The following is a 13,704-nucleotide window of genomic DNA, read 5'->3' on the forward strand; positions in this document are numbered from 1 at the left end:
TTTTGCCAGTCTTTACATGTCGACAATATACCACTGATATTTTTCTACCAAGAAATACATAAAAAAAATGCTGTTTCTCAACCGCCATTCCTTTTCCAGTTTGTTAACAATAAAAATTTCGTTTGCAACTTGTATCTTCACCATATCCACACCAGACTGAACTATGCTGAGATGCATTCATAGTCAGTACAAAATCTTTTTTTTCGCTTTTGCAACCATTGTTCAGACATTTTTTTCCTTCTTAAAGAAAGAGGAAAGAATAGGTTGAGGTATGAGGTACAATATACATTGCAGACATGAAAATTATCCATTTATGTGGGTTCATAGCAAGCGTTCTGTAATAATGGCTTGTTTAAAGTGTATTTGTAGTTGTATTCACTTGAAACGGATAAGCATTTCCAGTAATTTATATCTTCAAACTTTGTAATGGTATACATCACAATTTTGATTAATCGTTACGTTTGGACGATTATACCTTAACCACCGTTGAAATGGACACTTTTTACCGAAAATCGATTAATTATGTCTATGGAAGTAAGTGGCTGTACACAAATTGCTGCTTAAATGCCGATATATTTTCGTATCTTGGTGGGTTTTTTTATCGTATGGTATTAGAGGATTAACCTGTCGAGTCGACTTTTTTTATTAATTGCGTACTTGAGTGAATGTGTATGTACGGTAATATAATTTATATCTGTGCGTGTACACTGTAAAGAATCGTGGAAGAAATTCGGATTTAGACAAGAGGACAAAATATGAAATTATTTCTGAAGAGTCAGGCAGTTCCTACAACAGTTTACAGTTTTCTAATTTCAATAGTCTTTACATGCTACATGCGTCAAAAACCGTATTTTTCTTGTCAAGCACTACTTTCAACAACCTCAGCATGTAAAAGCATGTGAAACTATACTTTCATTTCATTTATGATTCACTAGACGTGTACATGCAAAAAGGTATGACCTACTTCATAGAGGTTGGTCTTTTCTTTGCCACTATCGCCATGGCCTGATGAGATGTGGTTTATTTTTAAACAGCATTATTAAATGCAAAAGCATCGTACGATGCTTACACACTATCTCACAGATCGAAACAGTGGCAGAAACGTTTTCCAAATGTAAAATGCATTACAGAACTCGTGATAAAAATGAAAAATCTTGTTTTCGTGTGTTTATTGACCTCGGCTACGCCTCGGATCAACTTAATGCACGCGATAACTTTACTTTTCAACTTTTTATCCCTAGTCATGTAATAGTATTAATAGAAGATCCGAGGCGTAGCTGAGGTCAATAGACACCCGAAAAAGATAGTTGTAATGGAAGGTTGAACTTGAAACATGAATAGTACGGTTTTCCTTGAATGTAGCTGCTTCATTGAAGCAGGTCGTTACAAAACTCGGGATAAAATGAAAAGTCACGTTTTCGTGTGACTGTTGACCTCGGCTTCGCCCGGATCAACACACTTCTCAACAAAAACTGGACTTTTCAACTTTCTATCCCTTGTCGTGTAAATAACAAAATTGTTGTTGATTTGGCTTGATTACCAAATGCTATTTTTATCACTCAATATCCCTGATGTTCAAATCCACATTTCAAATTTGTATTGACTATCGTTACTGTCCCTCTTTTGTGACAGTTCCCTTGTGGCTGTATAATTAACTTCGCTTTTGTGTAACTGTACAAAAAATAGTGGTGTTTCGGTTTATGATTAACAGTCTCGTTTAGTTTTCGACGATTCACTTGTAACGGCAAACATTCCAGGAAATATGAACATCCATGGAATCGAATTATGTCAATAAATCTTCCGAACGACCACAAATCTAGTTCCGTAATTTGTCATTCCATACTCACTGTTGGGGCTGTTATGTAAATGTATGTAATATGAGTTATTCATTCGTTGATAAACGACTGGCCAAAATAACTGCTATCGGAGAAAAGTTTTTATTGAAAAATTGCTTGACAAAATGTATTGCACCATAAATTGATCAATGTTTTTTGGGTTTACAAAAATAATAAAAAATTTTTTTTAGGGAAAACCAGCAATAATATCGCGTTTATTATATCGTCGGAAAAAACATGATTGATCGAATATTGAATGAACACTGTACACCGTCGATATTGACGAAGGGTTACCGTATAACAGTGTATTTACACAAAATTTATCAATATTGGCGGGCGGGTATAAAAAGAAAATATTTCCCTGTTGAAGTATGAAGATTGATAATGAGGGTGTTGTGATAAACGGTCCGGGTGTGTTTTTTGTTGTCTGTAATATTCTCGCAAATGTACATAACGGCGTAATACCCATCAATATTTAAAAGCGTCAGAACTAAGACGAACATCCCATTTGTATGTACAACACAATGTACATGTTGTACAATACCACGTCGTTTTTTGTAGAACGCAATGGGAAAGAGTCAGAGGTTATCTCGTTCTAAGCTATGTTTTGGGGAACCGTTTTTTTCGGTTGATTCTGTAATGGCATTGCCATTGTTTATTTTTGATGAAAATTTTCTCTCTGTTGAGATCATTTTCCGTGATGGATTGTATGTGGATATAAAGTGACGCCTAACGGTTTCATTAAGATTAACGAGGCGGAATATTGTGACGGAAAATTTAACGGTTTTGTTTCGAAGTGTTAAAAGTTTAGGCGGACAGACGAAAGGTTGGGATATTTGAGAAAGATTGTAGCGAAAGTTTGTGTTAAGTAAACTCTTTAAATTTTGAGTAAACATTTGATTCATTAGTGGCGTTCTAATCTCAATAATTCGAGGAAGATTATTGAAATTCGCTGACGGATTAGACTGTTTGTTTGAAGAAATATTTTTGCTAAAATTTATTGGATCTGTTGGTTTGGTTTCGATAGGTTTGATGTACGGTTTTCACAAAACCAACTTTAACAACCACCAATTCAACAAATAATTTTTCACAACAATTCTCGAAATCCATTTTTTATCGGTTTCGAACTAATGAGCCAACTTTTTCGAACAAAATAAATTTAATTGGAAATTTGAGAACAAACAAAAAAAATTGTTCTGCCAACTTAAGGCATCCGCAATATTTCAACCTCGCTGTCTATTGTTTGTTTTCGGAGAAAAAACCCATCCAATTAATAATTTCATTTCGAATTGAAATTCATATGCAAAACAAATATCACAACACAAGCACCGTTGGTAATCTCATTACGAAGTTTTAATAAAATCATATTTGCTGAAACATAAAACTCCATAAATTCGAAATTGAAAATTTTATCCTATTAACGACATACCAGATTGTGTAATGCATATGATCTCGTCAAACCTAATTAATTAATTAAAATTCAATTAATGCTAACAACCGATTGCTTGCACAAGAGTTCAATTACTATTTAATGTTCTAGTCTGTGTGATAAAACCAACATTTTCTTGGCACTGGTTCGTACTTACTGCTTGCATGCTACTTAATTCGATTTCTCATACCAAAAAAACCAGAGAGAAAATTCTGCACATTTTTTCCCAATTGCTATGGAATTGTGAATTGAGCTTTTCATTAAATTATAAAGCGATTTAATACGAGGATTACTCATACACAATACCATTTTATGGTACAAATACATAACACAATGTATTACACACATAGTCGAAACTGTTAGTTTTTCTGTTAAAAGCAGCCGCTTAATGTGAATGTTGCTGGTGGTGTACTAACGACTGATTGTGTATGCTCCAGGCAATTTACATGCAGCATGCAGCACAAATTGTTTGCATTTATACGGCAAACGACTGTCAAGTCCAGACTTTCCTCTGTGGAGTCGTATCGGGAGTGTGATTTTTTTCGTCTCTGCTATAAAATCTAGAGAGTTGTCACATTGTGTCTGGTGCTGTTGTCGGCAAAATGTTGGCACTCATCCAATATTTGGAAAATAGAGTGGCGCGTAAACGTTTTTACATCCAATTGTATTTCAATTGCTAATGTGAGTTGTTAAACGAAAGAATATTGATTTATACTAAGACAAAGTTTAAAAGTTTTCGGTTTGATGTGTTACTTTATCCCATTATATACATTTCGTTCGATATCGTTTTGATTTCGAAATTGATGGTTTTGTATTTATGAGCTGAAGGAAGCACAAACATTTTTACGTTTAAATACTTCTCGAAACTTAGTATTGCTCAGCCCATTTGGCTCAAGTCAGCTAGATTATTTGGCAAACTCGAGCGGGAAACAACAAGACCGAATGGTGGGACGGGCTGCATTTGCCATTGGAGCGAATGAAGCGAAAATATGAGCAAATGCAGGGAAATATTAGCGAATGAACGGTAAATATGAGCGATTGAAGGCGAATGAATGGAGAATATGAGCGAATGGTGGGATATGATTGTCGAATCCAAGGCAAACAATAAACACAACAAATGCAAAAGTTGTTTTTATTCTTTGGTCGAGGACAGTGAGCGACACAAGGTCCTGAGACCACAACATCTGTCTCAAGTGTCCAATTCTAACCATCCGACCAGCAATACAACACCGAAGAAAATTCCATCCATTCTTCGTATCAAATGATTTTCTGTTGGTGTTTCCCCCTCGGGCAAACTTGTACAGCATCAAGATCAAATAATAGCATAAATGGCACGGTGTTCTGAAAGCACTCGTTTATCTATCGAATTCGTATTCGTATGTAGCAAGGGATGAAAAATTTACATTGTAAATTGCTAGGTATGGTCTAATGTCACTGCGGAGGACAAAACAATTTTGAAAACGGACTCAAACGCACTCATTTTCATATTATTTTGAAATAAATAAAGAATGTAAAGTTAAATCGACAGATTTTGAAGAATCGAACATACTTAGTACTTTTCACTGGTAATCGTACCAACAACGTATTACTCAACTTATGTTTCTTTGGACGCCTTTGAACATTCCCGAGGAGTACCTCAGTTCTTGGATTAAATGAACTAAATCGTATGAGAATAATGGAATAAATTGAAGTTCGGCACCCAAAGAGGTCTGATCCCATTACATTTAATAAGATTTAGTCCATTGAGTTCAAGAAGTGCGGCACCTCTCTCACATTGAATATGAGTTAGAATAAAAAGATGAAATGGTAAAGAGTCTCCCTCACCCCGATTGTAAAATCTTTGTTCATTTCGAAGCCCCATAGAACTCTGTGACGTCATTCTAATTATTGAAATACTTTTAGTAGCGTACTTGCTATGTATACACATACCATGTGATAAATGAGAAGATATATTGGGCCTCACGCCATAAAATATATCCGGGCCTTTATTGTGCCGGTTATCTCGAAAAATCGTTATTTACACAGTGGTAGCCAGAATTACAGAGGATAAAGTACACCACAAAACCGGGTGACGAAAATCGGGGTTGGGGTTTCGGTATAAAATATTGAATTCCTTTATGTAGAGGATTAATAATGTGCATGTCCAACGTCAGCTTTAAAATTTGCGAATATAAGCGGGTTTGGTTGTTTAACCAGAAAAATATAAAATAAAAAAATTTTCGGCAATATATTTTCTGTGGCTCAGCAGATAAGTTAATTGGAAAATAAATAATCCCATGATATAGATGAGTGACTACATTAGAACCATGTGGCGGAACATTTCGTGCGGTATAGTTGTTACAACGAAATTTAAGTGAATTATGAACATGCTATCAATATTTTACTATTAACGCGATCGTACACTGTCCCAGTTTGAAATATAGTCGGTATGAAATTCCTTGAATTTCTTGTTTGCAGTGAACGTTATTGTTTTGGTCAGTTATTAACAATGGATTGTCATACCAAGCACTGTAGCATTATTACAATGATGATGGATCAGTTCATAATTCTAGTAAAGTACCAGCTGTTTTTGCTTTGTTTGTGTTATTACACAGCTCATTTTAACACATTGTACAAATTAGAGATTTACCGATCCAAATATAATGACAATAATATCTGTCCACCCACTGCACATGAATAATGAATTGAATACTCAAGATTCTCTGTCATTTTCAATGCTTTATTCTCCCAAAAAAGCGCCACAAATCCTTATTAATACTGTCTGGGCCTGCCGGATTATTGGTTAAAGGAACATAGCGGCAAACATTCTTCTTATCTTTTTTGAATTTTGAATTAATCGTCTCAGATATTTGATTCTTGTTGATTTACTGGGATTGAGAACATAAATCGCTGTCTGAAATTCATTGTTAAAAAAATGTCATTTCCATTCAATTCAAATTGTAATCTTGATGCGATCACTCTGTCTGGTACATTAGCATTTTTTTAACTGCCTAGCTCATACATTGAATACTTAATGTGTTATAAATATTGATTTTATGATCATAGACCCGAAATGTTTATTTTTTTTTCGCCGACTCTATCTATTGGAACTAGCTATAGATATTAACGACCTCAAACATTTTGTGTTCTACATGTATTTCATATAGCCTGGAAATGGTTGTACAGAATAATGTTATACATTTGGTCTTATACCTACATAAGTTTGAATATATACGAATACGTCCAGACCTAGCTTAATTCATTGTTCAATTTAAACGAGCTTTGTGTCTGTGAATGTACATCTATCATACAGATATATCAGTGAGAATTCTCATTCTAACCAGAGCCAACGAAAGAGCCAGACATAAAATTCAAATTAGAATAATGAAAAGGAATGAAAACGAACGAGAAAAAAAAGTTTTCTAAAAAAAATCTTGTTATAAATCCGGTTTTTTGTTTGTTCGTGACTGAAATATATATAGACGACGAGCATGGAGCATAAATTTTTTGATTGCATTTATTATATAGATTTGGAAAGGTGCGTTTTATTCTTGTAATACCCACAATAATCGGATAATGAAAAAAACATAAGAAATCGTTTGAATTTGATTAAACGAAAATGGTGTGTTTCTGGAAATGTTTTATTTTCATTTTAGCATATCATGGAGTTTTATGCGAAAATTTAATAGGCCAACAATATTATGAGAGCTACGTTCGGTTTCGTTAACATTCAAATTGGTTTACATTACATATACGTATACAATGAGGTGGGTGATGAAAGAATATTTGAAACTTTCAGTTCGTTTAAAATGATTGTGACTCACTGGCTAGTTGCTTTTATTTCTTTAATTATTAGGGAACGTCAGATTTTTCGAACGATAAATCGAAACGAAAACGCAAACCCAAATGGAAAGGAAAATTTGATGGGTTCGATGAGCTTCACTAAGTTTCACCTTGCTTCACTTTGGTTCGCCTAGCTTCATTTGGGTTCCCTTAGCTTAACTTCTAATTGGAATTCCGATTCCCACGGAGTTATGATTCCAAAGGAGTTACGACTTCCAAGGAATTACGATTCGCCAGGAATTACGATTCAATAGGAATACCCATTCTCTGTAATTCCGATTCGCTAGAAATCACGATTCTCTATGAATTGCAATTCAATTGGAATAACGGTTCATTCCCTTGTAACTAGGATTCGATCGGAATTGTGATTCCTAAGAAATTACTAAAATTAAATGAAAGTTGATGTGGTTAGTAGTATCAGTGTGGTAAGGGGTATCTGTGTGGTTAGGAATGTCAGTGCGGTTAAGAATGTCAAGTGTTGTTAAGAGTGTTAGGGTGGTAAGAAATGTCGGTGTGTCGGTGTCAGTATTAATAGGTTGTTTTGAGTGTCAGTATGGTTGGAAGCGTCAGTATGATTGGAAATGATAGTGTGATTAGGATTGTCAGTAGGGTTAGGAGTGTCAGTAGGGTTAGGAGTGTCAGTAGGGTTAGGAGTGTCAGTAGGGTTAGGAGTGTCAGTAGGGTTAGGGTGTCAGTAGGGTTAGGAGTGTCAGTATGGTTAGTAGTGTCAATATGGTTTGGAGTATCAGTGGGGTTAGTGATGTCAGGTTTGCTTTGAGTGTGTCATTGTGTTGGGAGTGTTATTTGAGTTTAATGTGTCAGTGTGGTTGAGATTGTCAGTGTATCCCGACCAAACTTACCATTTCCGTTAGTGTTTTCGTTTGGATTTATCGTTCATAAAATCCATCGTTCCCTAATCTCTAAATGGAACACTCAAAGTTTTGCATAATGATGCAACATAACATAACTTTCGCAACGCTAATTTCGGAATTCTTCGCTGCTCAACGAAATATACACATTCTTACGGTTTAGATCTGGTAGGACGGTCATAAAGTTCTTCAATTTTACGACTGCAAAAATTTCACAATTATCATCCAAATAGCGGTATGCTCTTCGTCTTAAGTTAGAAAGACTTGATTTTCAATAGTACTGCTCAGCTGAATGAAAACCCCAGTCAATTGCACATTAATACATGTAACATTATTTTCTCATCATCGCACATAGCGAGCTCTTTAAAGAACGAATTTTCTTATTTTATCAAAATTATATCTAACAATTGGCTTTACGGCAAATGGCACAATTATTTTTTATTAGATGTAAAACGAATGACAATTCTGAAAACCCATTCTGCAGTTACTTCCATAACTGCATTTTAAGCTGCACGGTGTGTATGCCATATCGGATCTGGTCTCTTACATATTATACAACCACTTCGATAAATGGTGAATACATAAAATTTTGCATCGTTTGCGCTTTATTCGTACAAGTTTTCCAGATTATATTTTATATTATTATATGATAGTCGTGTACACACTGGTTTTGGGTATAACTGAGTTATGTAACTGGATGCTGGTGAGGGATTTATTCAAGATATTTCCATTTTCAGCAGTACATAAAATTTCTTTGGTAAATTGCACCTCTTAACAATTCAAACTAACTGACTTCGATCCAGCATTCTGGGAAGTTTTACTGAAGAACATTATATTCGTTGAAATCTATTCAGTTGATGTGGAGATTATGGATTTTGTATCATAATATTCTCATGAAAGATATGCAACTTTAATGCAATGTAAATATTGCACACTCTGATGAAAAATAAAGTTTTCGTATACAAAGTTCGTAATAGTTGTGGTAGCAGCAGACTGCTCTTTATCTCATATAGAGACTGTTGATAAATGATCTGCAGTTCGTACAATTTTTCTGTTATTTTGAACAACTCTTAATGAAAGCTTGATCCATTGTTAAAATGGTTCGAGGTGGAATTTAAGAGTTAATTATACTTACAGTTTGTCTGAGTGCATTAGCTGAGCCGCTTACAGATTAATTATTTAACTTTTAATGGCCCTACAAACTTACAGAATAAATTTGGTTGGATATTGTTGTGTTGCTGGCTAAGGTTGATTGAAAATTATGTACAGTCTTGTATCGCTGAGGAATTCAAAGACAATTGTGGACAAGACTTTACATAATTATAGAATAAAGTATCGAATCTGACGAAACCGACGATCTAAGTCATCTTGAAATAAAGACGCAAATAAACTGAAATGAGATTGCATTACCATTGGAAGTCAAATATTAAAGAAAATTCGCTTTCGGATTTGTTCAAAGTTCACGGATATACATCGTCAAAAAATCTCATTTTTCTTCGAAGTTGGATACTGTCTTAAGTTAAATCTAAGGACAATCTCTATTAATTCGAGTCAGATTTACTCTTCAAATTTTTTTGGCAGTTTAACATTTCGCTCAAAGGGATTTCGTTTCGAAACATCTTCACTCAAGAGCACGATATTGACAGGTGCGTTCATCTTTCGTGTTACACACACTGTAATCTACTGCATAAATTGATAACATTTTAAAAATTGATAAACCGATTGAAATTGAATTTAACAATGATTTTGTAAACCCTGATTTTTTCATAATTTTTTCAAAACAAACAGAATTGCTTCATTTTTTTATCTCTCGTATTTCTCGTCAAGGGCATCACAATCGCTAGGGGATCCTAAGACATAGGCTCCAAATATTTCGTACACATTTCGACCACCCTACTACTCTCACTCCAAAAACTCGTTCAACTTGATTCGTATTCCCTATGTCTATGAATAACACGGAAACAAACAATAAATTCAAGAAGTTGCTAAAAAGTAAGTAACTTGAAAAATGACAAATTCTCCCATTTACCCCTGATAGTCTTAGTCGTTACTTCTTAACTTATGTATCCGACTTTTTTGTTACTATCCGGATGAAATTGTAAATAAATTTCTCCTTATTTCGGGTCTCGTGTTCTCTTATAGGTTTGACAAACATTTTTGTTTATACAAAAAATATTAGCAAATAAAACGCCGGTCGTCTGTCGACTATGAATACATTTACCATGATGGTAAATAAAAAAGCAAGACAAAAGCACCACCATTCATTCCATCATTCATATTGAAAGAATTACAAATCAGTGTGGTTTCACTCTATTTTCGTTTTGTTTGCGTTTATGTGGTTTCGGTTTTTATAACCATCCATTAATTTAAGTAACGTCTTTTTATGTATTGCCATACTTGTGCTCGTATTTTTTTTTCATTTTTATTTTTTAGATTACACACAGGACTACAAACATAACATTTTATATTTGAAGTAATAAAAAGTATCAATCTATTAACCGCGAATTGTTCCGTTTTATGTTTACCATAAATATATCATTGGATGAATGAACGAAAGAAATCCAATTTTTTCGTTCGCCTCCCTTCCATATAAATATAAAACGAAATGAACAAAAATTTCGAATCATCTTGATGGTGTGGCATCGGGATATGTATACAGTCGGTGGATTTATTTAAATGGAATGGAAGTCAAAACATTTTTTCACAATTGTGTTGTGAAGAAGTGTCATTTTGAGTGTTTGTTCAAGTTGTTCCTTTTTTCCCCTTCAACAACGTTCAAGATATTCAACAATTTCCATATCAATATTCGAGATGTATTATCTTCGCTTTGAATACCATCCTCCAGGGATTAAATGTCACGACAAAAAAAGGAAACGAGTTATGTTTTTCATGGTTGATCGGTTCTCTTTCGTTGGTTCAATTTAGAAATTCCGATACATGTATGCTAAACAGGCTAAACATCGGTTTACGAGTCTATTACTATCACTAAATTAAGATAGTTCAGAGCAACAAAGTTGATATGTAAGGATAAAGCAAAATCAAACCTTATCTTTTGGGAGCAGCTAGCCATGTCTGACGTCCAAGAGTTCACAAACAATGAGATAAGTTTTAAACCGGTAAATGATCCAGGTTCGAATCCCGTGTCAGACAATTCCACATGGAATTTTTCTAACAATTATATCGCATTGGTAACGTCCTAAAGTTCACTCAAGCCTAATAGTTTGGGTAATTGCAGTGTAGTGGCTGCAACGATGTACACTCTGAAATATTCTAGTGACGTAACGATTTGCATACTTCGAGGCATGGTTCACAAGTCACATTAGGCCGGTGGTCCAGACTATGGAAGTCTGTTAGTGAGGTCACTAAACGAATAAATCGAACATGGTTCTTCTGGTAACCTTTTTGTGGTTTCAATTTCAGCATTTATTTGGTGCGTTGATTGGGCACAGTCATATCTTATTCTGATTGTATAGTTTTCAATTTGATGATGACCTTTCGACCAGAATCAAATTTTACCCATTTCTAAACGACCTTACCTTCAACTTTCTTCACTGATTTAATATGAACAACAATTATCCCACTTTGTGTATCGATTACTATACCCATCTACCAGTATCTATAACCAGTATGTATGCAAATTATATTGTAGCTCACCACATCACATAGAACGTTCAATATCACAGCAGGATTCTACGTGAAATGAGGCATGCTTACAACATCCAATTATTTAAATGTAATGCTTACAGTGATGTCTTCCTTAATTATTTCGTTCTGAAGAGGATGACTGCGTTATTTTCGATTCCACATAACTGCCTACCAATTAAAATGACTCGCACATCCTTGCCAAAAATAATTATTTTCTCTAAAAAATATATATCTGATGGCAGAGAGTGAAGCAGATGAATGTGTGTAGCGTATGACTAATAGTATGTCGGATCATTCAGTTAATAAAACTAGTGAACGACTCTTATTTACCATTTCGTTTCCAACACTACATTTTATTGTGTTAGCTGTGCTAAGCTCACAAGCATTATTCGTTATGGGTTTACATTCCCCAGATACATGATCTCGATAAACCGCAAGTAATGTGAAACAATTTATTTCAAGTCAAGAGAAAATAAAAGCGCACCAAAACATTGTCGATAAAAAAAAGCGACAAGAAACAAACAAAGCGACCCATTCGTGTGTATCAATTACCTACTCCACATTTTCATATCATTGGAATATATCTTAATGATGTGACATTGTGTACCAAATGAAACCGCAAAAATGAAACAACATCACACACAGATATCTCGGCAAACAATATTCCGAGCGCTATGGTGAACATGGAACATGGGTAGCAGCAGCAGCAAAAAAAGCTTTAATATCATAATAACGATAATGGGAAAAAGTATCAAGTTTCTGTTCAAATTACCATACAAATGCTGCCTTTATGTTAACTATCCACATACAGTGTTTGATACAATTAATATACGAGACACGGCATCCACACATTTTTGCAGGCTGTGGTTTTGTAGTAAGAAGAATGTGTGCACAACACATATCACACTCGTATATTACGTACGTAAAACCTATAAAAAGGATACGTGAAAAAAATGTTTAAAGAGGACATCAGCGGAGTATTAAACGTATTAAACATACTCGTACACTAACAACCTGTCTTAAATGTTGAATTTAATTTCAAATATTTGTAGAAAGAATTAGTTTCGGATTAATAACTTTTCACTAAACGTTTCTTTTCGATGTTTCTTTGTTGCAGGAAGAAAAGAATTGCGGCGCACCTTGTTATGGAATGTTTTTCGCCGAAAGTGAGCGAACGGTGTTACGATATTGGGTCGGATCATGGGCAGCTGTTTGCTGTGCCAGTTGTCTTTTTACGGTATGTTTAATGAATAAATTATTATGTTTTCTATCGGACAAAATCTACAAAAAAAAACTTCTTTCCGGTTTCAGGTTTTAACATTTTTAATCGATCCATCACGTTTTCGATATCCAGAAAGAGCGATTGTTTTTCTGGCAATATGTTATTTAGTGGTCGGGTGTGCATTCGTTGCTGGCCTTGGTGCTGGGGATTCAGTTTCGTGTCGGGAACCATTTCCACCGCCGAATCGACTGAGAGGTTTACAGATGATTTCCACAATAACTCAGGTAATTTTATGCAGACAATTGTATATCTACACACAATAGAAGAGAATAATTTACGAAGCAAAACTATAATTTCCAATCGGTTTTCTTTGCAATTTAATAAAATTTATTTCATAAAAACGAGAGAAAGAGAGAAACTAATTATCTGGTTATTATAAGGAACTTGTTTGTAAGCATCATATAAATCGTCTTGCATGCCAAATGTTATATATAAACGACCGAACAAGAGTCAATATTATATGTTGTAATGGCGGTTTTTTGTTTCGCACAAATAAGAATACAAACGGTCGATGTTTTAAAAGTTGAAGGCAAAAGAGAACTCTGAAATAATGTCGTTTTTTCTGTCTGCAGTTATTATTAAGTTTCTACAACATTTTTGTAAATGGTGATCCATAAATTTTCATGGCAAAGGCAAACTGTGTGTATAATACAAACGTTTATGGAATGAGCTAAAAGATATAAACATTCTCTGTGTACCATCTGCCTCGGAATCGGACTAAAAGGGCACAACGTTTTTCTTTTTTCTTTTATTTTTGTAATTATACCAGACAATGACTTTGGATTTCAGCAACATGTTAAATGAATTTATCGAGATTTCGTT

The 13,704-nt window shown here is 34.5% G+C and overlaps 1 protein-coding gene across 1 annotated transcript in view; it reads left to right on the forward strand.

Moving 5' to 3' along the window:
- Window positions 1–13,704, forward strand: part of LOC119083309 (frizzled) — a 56,551-nt gene that overhangs the window by 8,191 nt on the left and 34,656 nt on the right. Inside the window, exons 3-4 of the mRNA XM_037192995.1 lie at window positions 12,718–12,837; window positions 12,912–13,106. Coding sequence (XP_037048890.1) covers window positions 12,718–12,837; window positions 12,912–13,106 — 315 coding nt within the window. The remainder of the gene's footprint in view (window positions 1–12,717; window positions 12,838–12,911; window positions 13,107–13,704) is intronic.

The sequence above is a fragment of the Bradysia coprophila genome, unplaced genomic scaffold, assembly GCF_014529535.1.
Source record: "Bradysia coprophila strain Holo2 unplaced genomic scaffold, BU_Bcop_v1 contig_583, whole genome shotgun sequence".
In the NCBI taxonomy this organism is placed as follows: Eukaryota; Metazoa; Arthropoda; class Insecta; order Diptera; family Sciaridae; genus Bradysia; species Bradysia coprophila.